We start from the raw sequence: 14072 nt of genomic DNA on the forward strand, positions 1-14072 counted from the left end.
TAAAGGAAGAATATAAAACTATTTTATTGACCACTGTTCACCAGTATTTACAATAAAGTAAACAATATACAGTCTGATAACATTCAAATTACTACAAAGTTAGTTTTCACCTGGTCTTCTTGAGACCAAGTGATCCCAAATACTAAAAAGAATGATTCTACAGGTTTAAAGGGCTAGGTTCGGGTAAAGAAGATACATGCACATCAATAGTATAGAAGACTACAAAACATCTGTGAGTTTGTTTAGACATTCATTATGATTCTGTAATAACTATGGAAGTTTATGAACTTTTTATAAAAGCTTTTACCTAATATGGAGGAAGTAGTAGTATCAAATGCTCTCTTGTGATAAATGAAACAAGTTGCAGAAAGCTTTTATTTACTCGCTGTTGATGCAAAACATACTACTTCAAAAAAATATCAAATTTGATTCTTGTTAGAATGTATGCTTCTCACATTGCTAATAAATCAAATTTCAGGTTTTAATATTCATATATATAAAAAAGCAATGCAAACAATTATTGTGCTTCATCTTCTGGGCATGAATGCCAAGTTAGTCGCTCTTCATAAAAAGCGATTACAATCTGAGGACACTTCACGTTAGCTTCTTTGGCCAGCACCAGATCTGCCTCATCAGAGTCTTTCCTGATGTAGAAGAGAGTGGGATTTAAGAAAATGCATAATCATTAATTCAATAAATTTAGCAGCTCTTGATAGGTCATACATTCTGAAAAGAACATCAGCTAGAAATCAGTTTTCAGTATACCTTTCACTATAGCTACCAAGAATTTCCATGCTAATGGCAAGGTTTCATAGCTGCATCTTCCTTCCCTTCCCATATTTTTTTCTGTTTGAAAGGAAAACGCTATTCAAAGGGAACCATTTATACAGTTACCTATTGCAGTATATAATGAAAGAAGTAAAACTTTGCTAATTTTGTCCTTTAAAGCATAATCAAAACTTCAAAGTGAGACTTTTAAAAATCAGTAGCATCAGTCTTAAGAGGTGGTACTTGCATCCGAATTATATTTACTGTTTATGCAAGTAACTTGCTGTATTTCATACTGCTATTCTTGATGCTGTCTTGGGGTAATAAAACAAAGTTTCCAGTCTGACATGCTTCAGATTCCATTTTAAAGTGTATGCTGCCTTTACAAGTCAGTTTTGGGCATACATATTCATATCTATGTTTGTTGCCTACAATCAATTATGAAAAACTAATCAACTGCAACTGAACTAAAAAAAAAAAAAAAAGCTGCTTCTTGTATGTTTCGTGTTTGATTTTGCCAATTATCACTACAGAAATTCAAATAGTCACAATCTATATTTTGCAATTCTTCTACATTTCACATAAAATTTATAGAGAATTTGAAAAGGCAGAAGGGAGACAGAATCTTTCAAAACACTAATCTTCAGCAGTCCAGGCAGATCACATGACAAGTTTATCTGGAGACCACTCAGTTTGACTCCATTCAAAAAATTATGCTCTTCTCAAAGGCTGTGGAAAGCTATCATTCTTCTCATCCCACCACCATAAGAAATCTGATCCCAGCAAATGTTAATTCAACCTCTTGTATTCTCAACACTGGAAAAAAGTACTGATTTTATCCTACTTGTTCACAAGGCAAGAAGTCCTTCTGTCAACACTGTAGCTAATGAAGCTGGTCTCCACCTACCCTCCCAACAACACAAACTCCCTCCATCACTATCCCCTCTTACTAGCCCGTAACGATAAACCTCTCCTTCATATTGTTTATTCTTCATCTCAACCTCACCTTCCTCCACTAGTTAGTTCCAATTCCACTTGGTTGCACGCAGAACAGCTGGCACTATGGTTGGTTAAATGGTTGGCTATCCAGCAGCTGGCTTGTGCTTATTGGAATGTGTAAAGCTGGGTTTCTGCCTGCCATTCCCTCAGCAAGAACACTACTGAGATCCAGCTTTTCTATACAAATGCCAATTTTTCCATATTTTATCAGAATTTACCTTTCAAATTTCTACTTCTGTAAAACTGAACCAATAGAAACTAAAGTTATTTTGGGTTTTGAAGGAAGGGGGATTAAGTCCTAAACTGATTATAGAAGCCTTGTTTTCCGAAGAATACAAGGTTAATAAGCAGTGTCCTGGTTTCAGCTGGGATAGAGTTAACTGTCTTCCTAGTAGCTGGTACAGTGCTATGTTTTGAGTTCAGTATGAGAAGAATGTTGATAACACTGATGTTTTCAGTTGTTGCTAAGTAGTGTTTAGACTAAGTCAAGGATTTTTCAGCTTCTCATGCCCAGCCAGCGAGAAAGCTGGAGGGGCACAAGAAGTTGGCACAGGACACAGCCAGGGCAGCTGACCCAAAGTGGCCAACGGGGTATTCCATACCATGTGACGTCCCATTTAGTACAGGAACTGGGAAGTGGGGGCGGGGAATCGCCGCGTGGGGACTAGCTGGGTGTCAGTCGGCGGGTGGTGAGCAATTGCACTGCGCATCATTTGTACATTCCAATCCTTTCATTATGGCTGTTGTCATTTTATTAGTGTTATCATTATCATTATTAGTTTCTTCTTTTCTGTTCTATTAAACTGTTCTTATCTCAACCCACAGGTTTTGCTTCTTTTCCTGATTTTCTCCCCCATCCCACTGGGTGGGGGGGGAGTGAGTGAGCGGCTGCGTGGTGTTTAGTTGCTGGCTGGGGTTAAACCACAACAGCAGACTACCAGCTTCTCTGTCTTACTCCTGAAACTAAGTTGTCTCAGTAACCTAAGCGCAACTACCTGCACTCCCTTAATATGGACAAGAATTGTGGATGTAAGACTTACCATTTCATGAGGAACATAAGCTCTCCACTGCTATCCGTAGCCCCAATTATCCGCTCAGGATCAAGACCCCTTGCAAACCCTCTTGGTTTATCAACCTATTGAGTAAGTTAGAAGATTGTTATCTAGTTTAAGATAAAATTCTGTTTTGGCGTTAGAGCTAGATATATGCATTCTCATGTATATTTATATATGTGTATATCAGAACAAAAAATATAGCCTTACATAATTATAAAAGCTATAATTACATATAATTGTCTGAAGATTACATTAATTTTATTTTTTCATGACTGATCTTCAGGCCAAGTCATTCATGTGTAGAGTAATAATGAAGGAATTTTACATGAATGTTTCTAGCATTTATTTCTGAAAACTCAATAGATGAAACAAATGATCTGAAAATCCCTATAGTATATAAACAAATAATCATGGCCAGTAAAAGCAACAAAAGAGGTAAAGCACAAGTGCACTCCTGAAAATGGGAAAAACACATCCTTTTCAGCAAAACAACAGGCTTGGGTTGACTTAAGCCAACCATGAAACTGAACCCTTGGGGAATACCTCAACTCTTCTTGGCTCACTGAGATCACACTGGTGGTAAGGAATATCACAACTATTTCTTGTATTAGTTGCTCTAGGTTCACAATATTCTTTTTGAGACAGTGGCCACTACTGTACCAGATGGAGAAACACAACTGACTTTATACAGAAACTAAAATATTCTTTGTATTATTCATCAACTATTCCTTCTGATGCCTTCCAACTTTGACAGTAACCACACATCCATCAGCTGTCTTCAGTAAACCACTGACATCGCCAATGAGTTTCATTTCAAATTGTGAGTTTTACAGTTTACAGAGAAAAATGTGAACTATTGAGCACATTATTATATGTGCATTGTTTTGTACTTATCAGCACTAAATCTGTCATGTTGTTTGTTCATTTAAATTGTAGGAGAAACCCAGACCTTTAAGAAAAGGTAGCCTTTCTTCAGTCATCCTTTCTACTCCCTCTCCACCATCATGTCTGGTCCTAATCTAAGTAACTGACTGGTCTTCACATTTTGCCATCTTGCCATTCACCTACTTAAAATCATATGCTAAATATGAAAGCCAAAGCAGAACTTCATCTTTGTTCCATTAATGAAACTTTTGCTCTAATACAAACTGATCACTTAATATCATTCATAAATAACTCTTAACCAGTCTTACTTTCAATTATTCAGTAAGCATCATGGGACAATGCAAGAACTTTTTAGTCATGTTGTCAATCACTCACCTTTCACCCACCATTTGGATAGTCTCATTAACCACCATGAATGATTATCCTTTTCAAACCACAGTTTCAGGTGCTGTGCGATTTTTACAGTTTTAAACCCACGTTTGGTCTTGTTCTCAAAATCACAACAGGATTTTGGGGGGGGTGTGGATGGAGAGGTAGGGAAGAGACACAGCAAAAACAAAGCTTAGCACATGAACATATACTTACAGAATCACGCTTTTTCTTTGATTTACTATCATCAGATTCACTATCTGACAAAGATTTTCTTTTGGCACCATCTGTTTTTTCTTTACCAGCTTTCTGAGAGTTCAGAAAAGCTTCGATTAGTTCTGGACAATCTAAGTTTTCTTCAGGTTCCCATGTGTTGTCAGCACTGAAACATACATACATTTATGTAAAACTAGGAAAAGAAGAAAAACGTAAAACTAGCCACATGGCTCACCTTAAGCAAGTTAATTTTTTTCTGATTACATAAGGCAGGTTTCTTAAACCTAAGAATTCTCATCTTGCCATCTCTAGTAACCTTCATGTACTGCATTTGATGACTGAAAAAAATATGCTCTGCTATTGTTGAAAAACAATGTTTTTAAACTGGAGATACAGAATAAGCAACTCTATTAACTCTTATGATCTGGATGGGATCATAGGAGTTAAAACAAGCAATCCCCACCCTACCAAAACCTACCTGTCCATTTAAACTGACTCCCTTCCCTGGTTCCTCTAAAGACTGTCCATGCAAACGAACCATATGATATGAGCACTAAGACTTACAAAGAACAGAATGTACACAACACTCACTACAACAGTGTAAGTACGTAAGTCTAAGCTTCTATATATGAGGAACACTCAAAAGTTGTCTCTGAGCACTGAGATCAACTATACCTAGAACTATCTCCTTCCTTCAGCCAACTACAGGAGGGAACAAAGGTTCCACGTCCACAGTTGGGCACTATAAATGTTCCAGTGAGCGTGCATTTTGTTAACTAAAATTTTAAGAAGTCCATGAATGTTCCCTACAACAACTAAGCACCTCACCAGAAGTCCTCATGCACAAATACTGCCACAGTGCTACTGCACATGCAGGATGCCTAAAAATTATTTGCAGTTACTAAAACATATTTTTACAGCTTCAAATCAGACCCTTGGATACTAAACACGTGTTTTGCTTTTATCTTATCACTTATCACTACACAAATTTCAGGCGCTAGAATGCAGAATGTTGCAATGCAATCACTTAGGGAGGTATGCAACAATAATTTGACTGCATATGTAACTACTTATGTTCAAATGGTAGGTTCATCACCTTTTTTCAGCTAGTAAAGTAGACTGCCAGAAAGTGTCACGGGAGAGAGGAGGCACAACTACGTGCCTTCTTTAACAATCAACTTCATAAGTCCACTGTAAGGTTTTCTTGTGCTTCCGTAAGTCCTGGGAAAGAGACTCAGAAGATACCTTTCGGGTATGCCTAATGAAGGCAACCATGCCACAGAATTCCTTATGCAAATTCATCTAATTTGAAAGCAGTTCAGAAAAGTGAATAATAAGCAAACTATCTGCTTCATATTCATCGCTTCAGAGCTGCCTACAGTTTAAATCCCTGCAAAATTTCTTACTCAGAAGTAACATGCATTCTACCACGTATATAAATATAACAACTCTCAGTCTAGCTTACCTTGATAGATACTGACACAAGCTAAATCAAAGAACAGTGATAAAAGAACGATCACTAAGGACTTGGTAAAAGTCTTGGAACATTTTATGTAGCACAAACACTAAGCTACGTATCTTCTAATTTATTTTCATACTTGACTGCCCCACTTCAATATGCATTTATGGATGTCCTTCCCTTGAGGTTCTTTAAAAAGTATCCCCACCATTCAATCCCCTCTCTACACAGTTATTTCAAATAAATGGTTAGTATTTAGCTTTCTATCAGAAAAAAATAATAGGTAATGCCTTACTCTGTAAATCCTTTCCACTTCAAGTAGTATTCCACCTTTCCATTTACAACACGTCTGTCCAGGACTTTCTCCACAACAAATTCTTCAGGCTCTGCCTCTTCAACTTTTTTACCTTTGCCATTCTGTTTCTTTCCCATTTTGTGCTACAAAAGAAATTCAGAATGACATTATTCATTCTTTTGCTTTACACAGTTACTTCACTGGCCAAATCCAACTTTGCTCAGTAAGCAGCAAAGAATCATGTACTTATTCACACTAAAGCCAGAAGCTCAGACTCCTTTTATGTTAGGGCATGTGGTCAGGTAACCTGAGCAAGACATGCTAATGTTCTGGGGTTTTTCAGTTGCTTAATGAGATACACAACACCAGTTTTTAAAAAGGTGGCATATTTTTGTCCATACACTCAGTGCCTCTACTCCCCTTATAAATTTAATTTTCAGTGCTACGTGCTCAAAAATTTATGAAGCTTCTAAAAGTTAACTCTATGCCTGTGAAAAGGCAGAGGGCAAGAAACAGCATAAGCCAGAAGTAAAGAAAAGTAGTAAGGTAACTGTGAAAATGCATAAAATAGAAAAGGGATGGTACTCCAAAAAAGGTGGTTACTACCTTTTCAAAAAACAAAGGAGAAGCTGATGGGAGCAAAGTTTATGGTATATTGCTACAATAAGCAAAATACTCAACAATAACCCATAACTATTGAACAGGATACATGCTAGGAGCATTCCATTACTGCAGTCCCTTCTCATTCTTAGCCACGCACCGATGTAACGTACATTCAAACAGATGTCACAAAGGTGCAGAAATTTAAGACAGCTACACTTAAGTACAGCACTTAACACGTAAATGAAATTTTGCTAACTTAAAAAACTTTATAAGTGGTTTAAGTTTACATTTGATATTTCAAGTAATATTCTTCAAGTTCTTAAAATAAATATTACATCCACATCATCCTCAAGGCATTCCCAGTTTAATAAGGCACAATTAAATAGTAATAGAAGGACACATTTCAGAATTTCCTTGTTTGTAATCTTATAAAGGTTGGAACAAGCCTATCATGTTGTTGTATCACATTTCTGGAGCACTAGCAGACCAAAAGCAGTTTGCTTGCCATTTTGGACTGCACCTTATAAGGAAATTGTTAAAGTGGCAGCCATAAACTAATGGGAGCAGTATTAAGCTCCTAAAACATACAGTCATGCAGCACCCTAAATCAAAGCGGACAGAACTAATTCCTTATTAATGCACTTCCTATAGAACAGAAAACAAACAAGCAAAAATCACAAAGCACCTCTATTTGCTTGACGGCCTTTCTCTAGTCCTCTCTAGAATTAATGTGCGTTAGTTTGAGAATATTGTGAAGCAATTTTGAAACTGTCAAATTTTTAGACTTTGTAGAATTTTGTCTTGATGTCGTAAAAGGTAAAAAAAAATGTTAGACAAAGAAAAACTGTCTTCCCTTTGTAAACTGAAGATTGAAGCTGATTCTTTCTTTCCAAAGCCCTGTCTTTGTGTGTCTTATTTTTCCTAATTAATTTTTCCCTCCCTCCCCACAATAGCTTTACTCTGGTTAGGAACCCATAAACTGAAGGTGCAAACAACGAAGACCAGGAAAAGTTTCAAGTTTTCTCTTTCAAACAGCAAGTTTCCATATATGTTTATATCTCATGTGACATTTTTTTTTTATTTGGAAGCATAGAAGAGAGATTATCTAAAACAGAGCATGTACTTCCAATTAAATTTTAACTGCCTGCATATCCCAGGTATATTTTGACCACAGCATTCATGTCTGAAAAGTGTCAACTTAAGCACACTGGCTTTTTTTGCCTCCACAGGAAAAAGAATGTAAGACTGAAATGGAAGGAAAATAAAAACATGAAGATGTCCAACACTTCTATGTAGGCAGCTTCTTTCAAGAAATGAAAGTGTGAAAAAGAGAAATGGGTAGAGATGAGGAAAACAAACAAACAAAAAAAAGAAGCGGGGGGGAAAAAAAGACACAGACTCACTGTACCATAGTAATAACATTACAATTACTGGTAATGAGGCAAGCAGGCTACAAGTAGGGAACACCTCCATCAGACTAAAATTCTTTCTTTCAATGGAGACTGTTTTCTGGTACCCTTTTTGGCTTCACTAATTCTTGTCACTTAAAGATAAATGCTTTGGATTTCTCTATCAAAGCAACAATTTTTTTTTACTTTCTAAGAATTAGGTATCTATATAAACTTCCACAGAAGAAAATGAATGTCATGAGGCCCTGTATTTTTTTTCTGGAAGTACAGTAAGAAATAATAAAATCAAGAATATGTTGCCTTTTGTTTTAAATATTAGAGGTTTAATTAGGTCTTGTGTGCACCAGCACTGCTTTCCAAACTCTTGAGCCTCTTCAACCTATGAAAATAATACTTGATTGCAGCACCTGCAGAAATACTTAACATTTGTTAAAAACCTGTACATTCTGAGATTACACAAGCCAATGTAAATCTCAGCCCACAAGTGAATGTGGTACCTGACTGAAGTTAAAGGTTGCTAAATGTCCACTGGACCCCTGAAGCTCCCTTCTCTAGCTGGAGTTGCATGTTGTAAGCTGTAACTTGGGCGTTTGACCACTGAACACACATCTATGGCTCATTTCCCTTTCTGCATTCAGAAGTCACATATGACAAATGCAGATCTGTGGATAACCACTCTTTCTTTGAGGGACAAGATTAAAACACAGACGTGACACTGTGGTGAAGTGTTTTAACATACAAGAGGTAACAAAATCGGAATTACAGTTCCAGAGCTACGCTATCCCTTAATACATTTAGGTTTTGCATAAAAATACATAATGAAGCAGAATTAGTTATGGTTCCCATGGGAACCATAACTGATTTTCCTGACCTGTGCAGCAAAATTCTCAACAACATCAAAAGATTAAAAATACTGCATTCACAGATTCTTTCCTCTCTCTGAGGCACCCCCTCCCCAGGCTGGCTAACTCCTTCTCTTCCTCAAATTAGGGAAAAGTGGGTAATCAACTACTAACAGAAAGTTCAGACATTCACCTTAGCGAAATCTTTTAAAATAGTTTGTTGTCATACAATATAAGGGAAGCACTCCATTGCATTTCTAAGCCAGGAGTTAATGCAAGTTTTTAATATATCTCGATCTGGGTCAACCAGTAATCATTTCAGTCAATTTAAGAACAGGCCTTTTGAGTGCATTATAAATCAGTTGTTCTGCTATCCAAATTTTGAATTTTGTTCTGCTATCCAAATTTTGAATCGTACACTTGTATTTTTGCTTACTTCCCTGCCTCAACCTCAAGATGCATCTCACGCTATACTTTTTCAGTTCTGTCGTTCACAAAACTATACATCATTATTAGTTGAATGGTAACCAGCAACCAACTGCCCTTAGAAGTCCATATTTTAATGTCAAGCAAAGCTTTACAGGACTTGAGATCCATGAATGCATCATTAAAACGGTCCAGGAGGGGTTGACATCTGATAATCTCTGCTCCTATGAAATTCAAAGAAACTGTTATTTGTTAAAAATCATTTCAAAAGGCATCTTAACTACGCCACATTATTTCCCAGTAACGTTATTTTTCATCTGTAAAGACTGCCTTTTCTCAGGCAATTAGTTTTCCCCAAATACACTGGGAGAAATTAAATGAATACATGATTTGGATTTTATTTTTTTACATATATGATGAATTACATGGTGTGCTGAAAGGAGGCTAAAAAAATCCTTAGTGTTTTCTACTGTAGGACAGATGAAATAGTGCAGAGTCCTTTAATTTTTTTTTTTTTTTCCCAACAAACCTCTTTAGAAATGGCAGATTTATTAAAGCCAAAGACAATGTCCTTTCTAGTAGCCTTACTTTCTGGATCTGAAATTTTGGTCAGAATAATGCTGGGGAGGGGAGATGTGGATGTATCTTTTAAATGGAGTTGCCAAGTTATAAGTTTGAAGAAAAATATGTTGATTAAATCCTTATATACTTTAGGTGTGCATGAACTTACCAATGTAGTTTTATTGGAGGCCATTTTTATTGCAGACTTGCAGAGCTTTTACTAGAAAAATGCATGACAATTAAAAGGAAGTTTACATTACTGAAAGAAAGGCATCCCAATACAAGCATGGTCCTTGTTCCAACCCCCATGTATTCACTCCAACTATAACATTTCTAATTCGGATTAAATCCAGAACAAGAAGTAGGTTACTACTTTGTCCGGCATAACCCAGTAACGCACCGTTATGCTAGCCAGGATAAACGATACTGACAAAGTGGTACATAGGGTTGAAAAAAGGTTTTTCCCAAGGCCTTCTAAGGCATAGAGATGTTTCTAGGGAAAAGGGGGAGGACCATCAGGGATGCTTATTTCCTTAAACCCAATAGAACAGGAGTTCAGATTCTAGCAGTTAATCAAGATATACCTAGGTATATTAACTGCAAATCTGGTAGGGAGCAGCTACATATCTGTGGTGTAATGAGTCACCCATTACTCTTACATGGTAGCAAATGCTTATAAACAGCAAATATTTTCCTTAATGCAACTATAACGTTGCCTTCTGATTCTCAAGTTTGCAAGAGTTAAGGCCCTAGAGCAACATTAACTCAGCTAAGCTGTACATACTACATATTTAACCTCCACAGACGATGCTGAACACAATCCATCCCCTTTTCCATGTCATTTCTCATACCGGCCACCTCCTTAGGCATGTATTGTCCCCGCCCCACTGCAAACTATAGAACTGTTAGAATTCCCCATATGCCTGGGCAAGGCAAAAGAGAGAGTCCTTCAAGGCCAGAAAACCTCCCGGACTCGGCAATCCCGCCCAAATCTCCCCCGACACAGGAGGTGGGTTTTGGCAGTCCTACAGGCGGTGGGGTAGGTGAGCTGGGAGAAGGGCAGGGGCTAGGGCCCCAGCGCAGAGGGGCTCGTCTCGTCCCCGGTTTGAAAGGCAGGAGAAAGGGGAAAAGCAACAGCAATAACAACAATAACAAAACCCCCGTGCCGCCCCCACCAGAAGATAAAGGCAGCCCTGCGGAGGCCTGCTGGGGGAGGCTGCGCCTCGGGCCTATGGTGGGCGCACGTGAGGCCGGCGGGGACGCCCCGGGCGAGCTAACGGGACTGCCCCGGGCGGCGCGGGGCCAGCCCGCCGCCCCACTGCCAAGGCCGGGGGAGGGCAGCCGCCGCCGCCGCCCCCGCCGCCCGGCGGGCCCCTCTGCGCCGCGCCCCCGCCGCCAGGGCCCCTTCCACGCCGCCTCCCCCACCCCGCCACGTTTCCCCCGGGCCGGGCACACGCCGCCGCCGCCGCCTCCCGGCGCAGGGACGCCCGGGCGCGGAGGCCGCCCCTCGGCGGTGGCGGGCTGGCTTTGTCTCCCGAGCGCGTCCGCCACCGCCGCCGCCGCCGCGCGGGTGCCGCTGCTCCCGCCCCCCGGCGCAGCCCTCCTTCCCCGCGGCAAAGCCCGTTCGCTCCGGGGCCCTCCCTCCCTCCCTCCGGCGCGGGCCGGGAGGCGCCGTGAAAGCGCCGGGGCCGCGGCCCCCCTGCTCCGCTCGTTACCCCCCCCCCCCGCCAAGGAAGCGGCAGCGTACTGATGGGGGGGGGGGAAGAGGCAGGCGGGCTGCGCCCCCATCTCCCCGCGGCGGCCCTCAGGCGAGGCCCGCTCTGCGGGGCGCGGAGGGAAGGGGGAAAGGAGGCGGCTGGAGCGAGAGAAAGAGGGAGAGAGAGAGAAGGATACAGACTTCAATGGTGCCCAGCCGCTCGGGTCTCCCGTCTCCTCCTCGCTCTCGCCCTGCGCGCACTGAGCAGCGGCGGCAACAGCGACATCTGAGGGGGGTTGAGGCGGGGGGTGGGGGAAGGGAGGGAGGGGGTGGGGAGCGGCTGGGCGGCAGCGCAGCGCGGCGCAGGGCGGGCGCGGCGGCTGGCGGGGCTGGGCTGGCCGAGCAGTGCGCGCCGGCGGCTGACGGGGCAGAGCGCACGACGCCGCCTACGCGCGAGCTGCAACCTCCTACCGTCGTCGCCGCCAGCACAGGAGGGGGGCCAAGACGTCTCTCCAACGGGGGGCTAGCGCAGGACCGCGTCAGGCGTCCAAAAGAAGGAAGATGCCTCGCGGCGACAGAGAAAGCGACTGGGTGAGCCGGGTGGGCGGCGGGCGGGGGAACGGGCCCGCGGCGCCCGGTAACTGCCGCCGCCATGATGGCCGCCGCCATGAGGGCGCGTTGGGCCGGAGCGGCCGCCGCCCGCTGCGGAGCGAGGCCCTCGGTGCGGGAGGGCGGGCAGGGAGCGCCGGGCTGGGCTCGAAGCTCGTTGTGGTGTGGCTGAGGGGGCTGTTTGGAGCGCGGCCATTTCCCGCGTTGCGGCGGAGAGGCCTAGTCGTTAGCGAGGGCGGCGGGGAGGGGGATCGGAAAGCACGGCGCGGTGCGGCGCCTCGGAAGCTCTTTTTATTAGCGGGGAGAGGGGTCGCAGTCGGCTGGGGAGGCTTCGCTCCGGGTGAGGAGCCGCGGGTGGATCCGCGCTGGCTTTCCCGGGAGCTGGGGAGGGGGGAGGGGAGAGAAGAGGGGGCGGGAAGAAAGGAGCAGCTCCAGCGCCATTTCCCTGGTGTGCGGGGCGGCAGCACTCACCCTTTGTCGCGGTGCGTGCGGGACCGCTGAAGAGAGGAAAAGGGAGGGAGGGGAGGAAGGAAGGAAGAACAGAGTGCCGAAGCGGGTGGCGCGCCCGATGTCGGCGGTACAGGGTAGAACGGAGCAGGCTGCAGCGAAATCCGCCTCCCTCCGCTAGCTCCCGGGGCCCCGCGATGTGTCGGTGTTGGCGCCAAAATCTGGGTAGTTATCACTTCTTCCTGCCCGGGCGGAGGGGGAAGGAGCCAGGCCACCAACAGCAAGGGGAGATTTCGGGGGCGCGCTTCGCTCTGCTCCCGCCCGCTCCCTGCCAGTACCATGGGTGGCCGCGGAGAGGACAGCGGGGGGGGGGGGGGGCGCAATATGAGGCCGCCTTCGGCTAATTATAACCGCTCGCTTTGAGGTTTGAGTCTTCGGGGCCGTTCGGCAATTTCCGGAAAAAAAAAAAAAAACCGATACAGTGCCAGTCGCGATCGGGGAGGCTTCGGCTCGGCTCGGGCACGTATTGCGAATCTCTTCCGTTGTCGGAAATTGCCGAACGGGCTGGGTAGTCGGTGACTGCAGCGTCTCTTTCTCCGGAAATTGCCGAGCAGGTTGCGAGCGCCGTTCTTGTCTGCTTCGGCAGATTCCGGAAATTGCCGAAGTGAGTCGAATGGGCTTCTACTCCCGTTTCGGCTTTTTCCGGCGACTGTCGAAGCGGATAACCTCGACGACGACGGCTCCTTCGGCTCATTTCGGAGACAGCCATTACTAGCGGAGTTGATGACTTTTTATTACATGATAAAAACACGTAGGGGCGTTATACAGAACTGCTGCCCCTTTGGAGATATTTAAGCTCCAGATTCAAGCTTTTTTTTTTTTTTTAAACTAAAATCTCGGAAGAGAGCCTGGGCTGGAGAAGGAGGGCGCTAGCACTACGTGAAGCTGAATTTCAAATTACGTAACAGTTAAGGCAGCCATTACTGACCAGTTGCACGGTACTCTCAACCAGGAATACGTAAACCATGAAGAATATGGTACGTGAAAAGGGAAAATTCGGAGTTTGCTTTTAAGGAGGGTGGCACGTTTGGATATGCATACGGAGTGAATTTTTCCGGGTCTGGGCGTTACGAGCGGGCTTGAGCCCTTGTCAGCGAAGGTCCGGGTGCGCTGCTGGCTCCCTGTCGGTGCGCCGCGGGTAGGGGACTGGATGTCTTTCCGCAGAGGAAGCGTTAGCGGGGAGGAAGGTTCTGGAAGCAGCGGCTGGGTCTAGTGCGCAGCCGAGAGAGGAGGCGGAAGCTGCGGTAGCTGTGCATGGCGGGTGGCGAGTTCTTAAATCAGTTGACGTACCCGTTAGCCGAGCTGCCGTTAAGGTTGCGCTGGAGGAGGGGGGACACACGATCATGGAGGTCGGTCAGTGCGCGATCCGGGGA

The 14072-nt window shown here is 43.8% G+C and overlaps 2 protein-coding genes across 13 annotated transcripts in view; one reads left to right on the top strand and one right to left on the bottom strand.

The window, feature by feature from the left end:
* CBX3 (chromobox 3) lies at positions 1–13047 on the bottom strand. 5 transcript variants are annotated; one of them, XM_052799710.1, is made up of 6 exons: positions 12664–13047; positions 10057–10107; positions 6047–6189; positions 4293–4458; positions 2808–2902; positions 1–644 (listed from the first exon to the last, which is right to left on the bottom strand). In XM_052799710.1, exons 2-6 carry the CDS (start codon positions 10078–10080, stop codon positions 518–520), a joined length of 555 nt encoding a protein of 184 aa, XP_052655670.1. In that variant the 5' UTR covers positions 10081–10107; positions 12664–13047; the 3' UTR covers positions 1–517. The 5 variants fall into 5 exon arrangements, with proteins under 5 accessions (XP_052655670.1, XP_052655661.1, XP_052655679.1 ...); XM_052799701.1 differs by lacking the exon at positions 12664–13047 and adding an exon at positions 11785–11905; XM_052799719.1 differs by lacking the exon at positions 10057–10107 and having other exon boundaries at positions 12664–13045.
* The window catches only part of HNRNPA2B1 (heterogeneous nuclear ribonucleoprotein A2/B1), a 17579-nt gene continuing 15490 nt past the window's right edge, over positions 11984–14072 (top strand). For 7 of the 8 annotated variants that reach the window (XR_008236967.1, XR_008236966.1, XM_052799644.1 and 4 more), the window contains exon 1: positions 11984–12174. Coding sequence is in view for 6 of the 8 variants with exons in the window: in XM_052799644.1 (XP_052655604.1) it covers positions 12145–12174 (30 nt within the window). In the remaining 2 variants the exon portion in view is untranslated. Of the gene's footprint in view, positions 12175–13270; positions 13677–14072 lie in introns of those variants that run through there. The other variant, XM_052799677.1, reaches the window with a different exon arrangement.

Source organism: Harpia harpyja, chromosome 1, assembly GCF_026419915.1.
Source record: "Harpia harpyja isolate bHarHar1 chromosome 1, bHarHar1 primary haplotype, whole genome shotgun sequence".
In the NCBI taxonomy this organism is placed as follows: domain Eukaryota; kingdom Metazoa; phylum Chordata; class Aves; order Accipitriformes; family Accipitridae; genus Harpia; species Harpia harpyja.

What these genes read in the sequence shown, in the direction of transcription:
- CBX3 (XM_052799685.1), bottom strand. Translation starts at nt 12,252, where the DNA reads ATGGCGGCGGCCATCATGGCGGCGGCAGTTACCGGGCGCCGCGGGCCC. An exon ending in AGCGGCTGGGCACCATTGAA is followed by an intron (nt 6,190 to 11,784) that starts GTCTGTATCCTT and finishes TTTCTTTTGTAG; the next exon opens with CACAAAATGGGAAAGAAACA. An exon ending in CAAAGAAAAAGCGTGATTCT is followed by an intron (nt 2,903 to 4,292) that starts GTAAGTATATGT and finishes CTTACTCAATAG; the next exon opens with GTTGATAAACCAAGAGGGTT.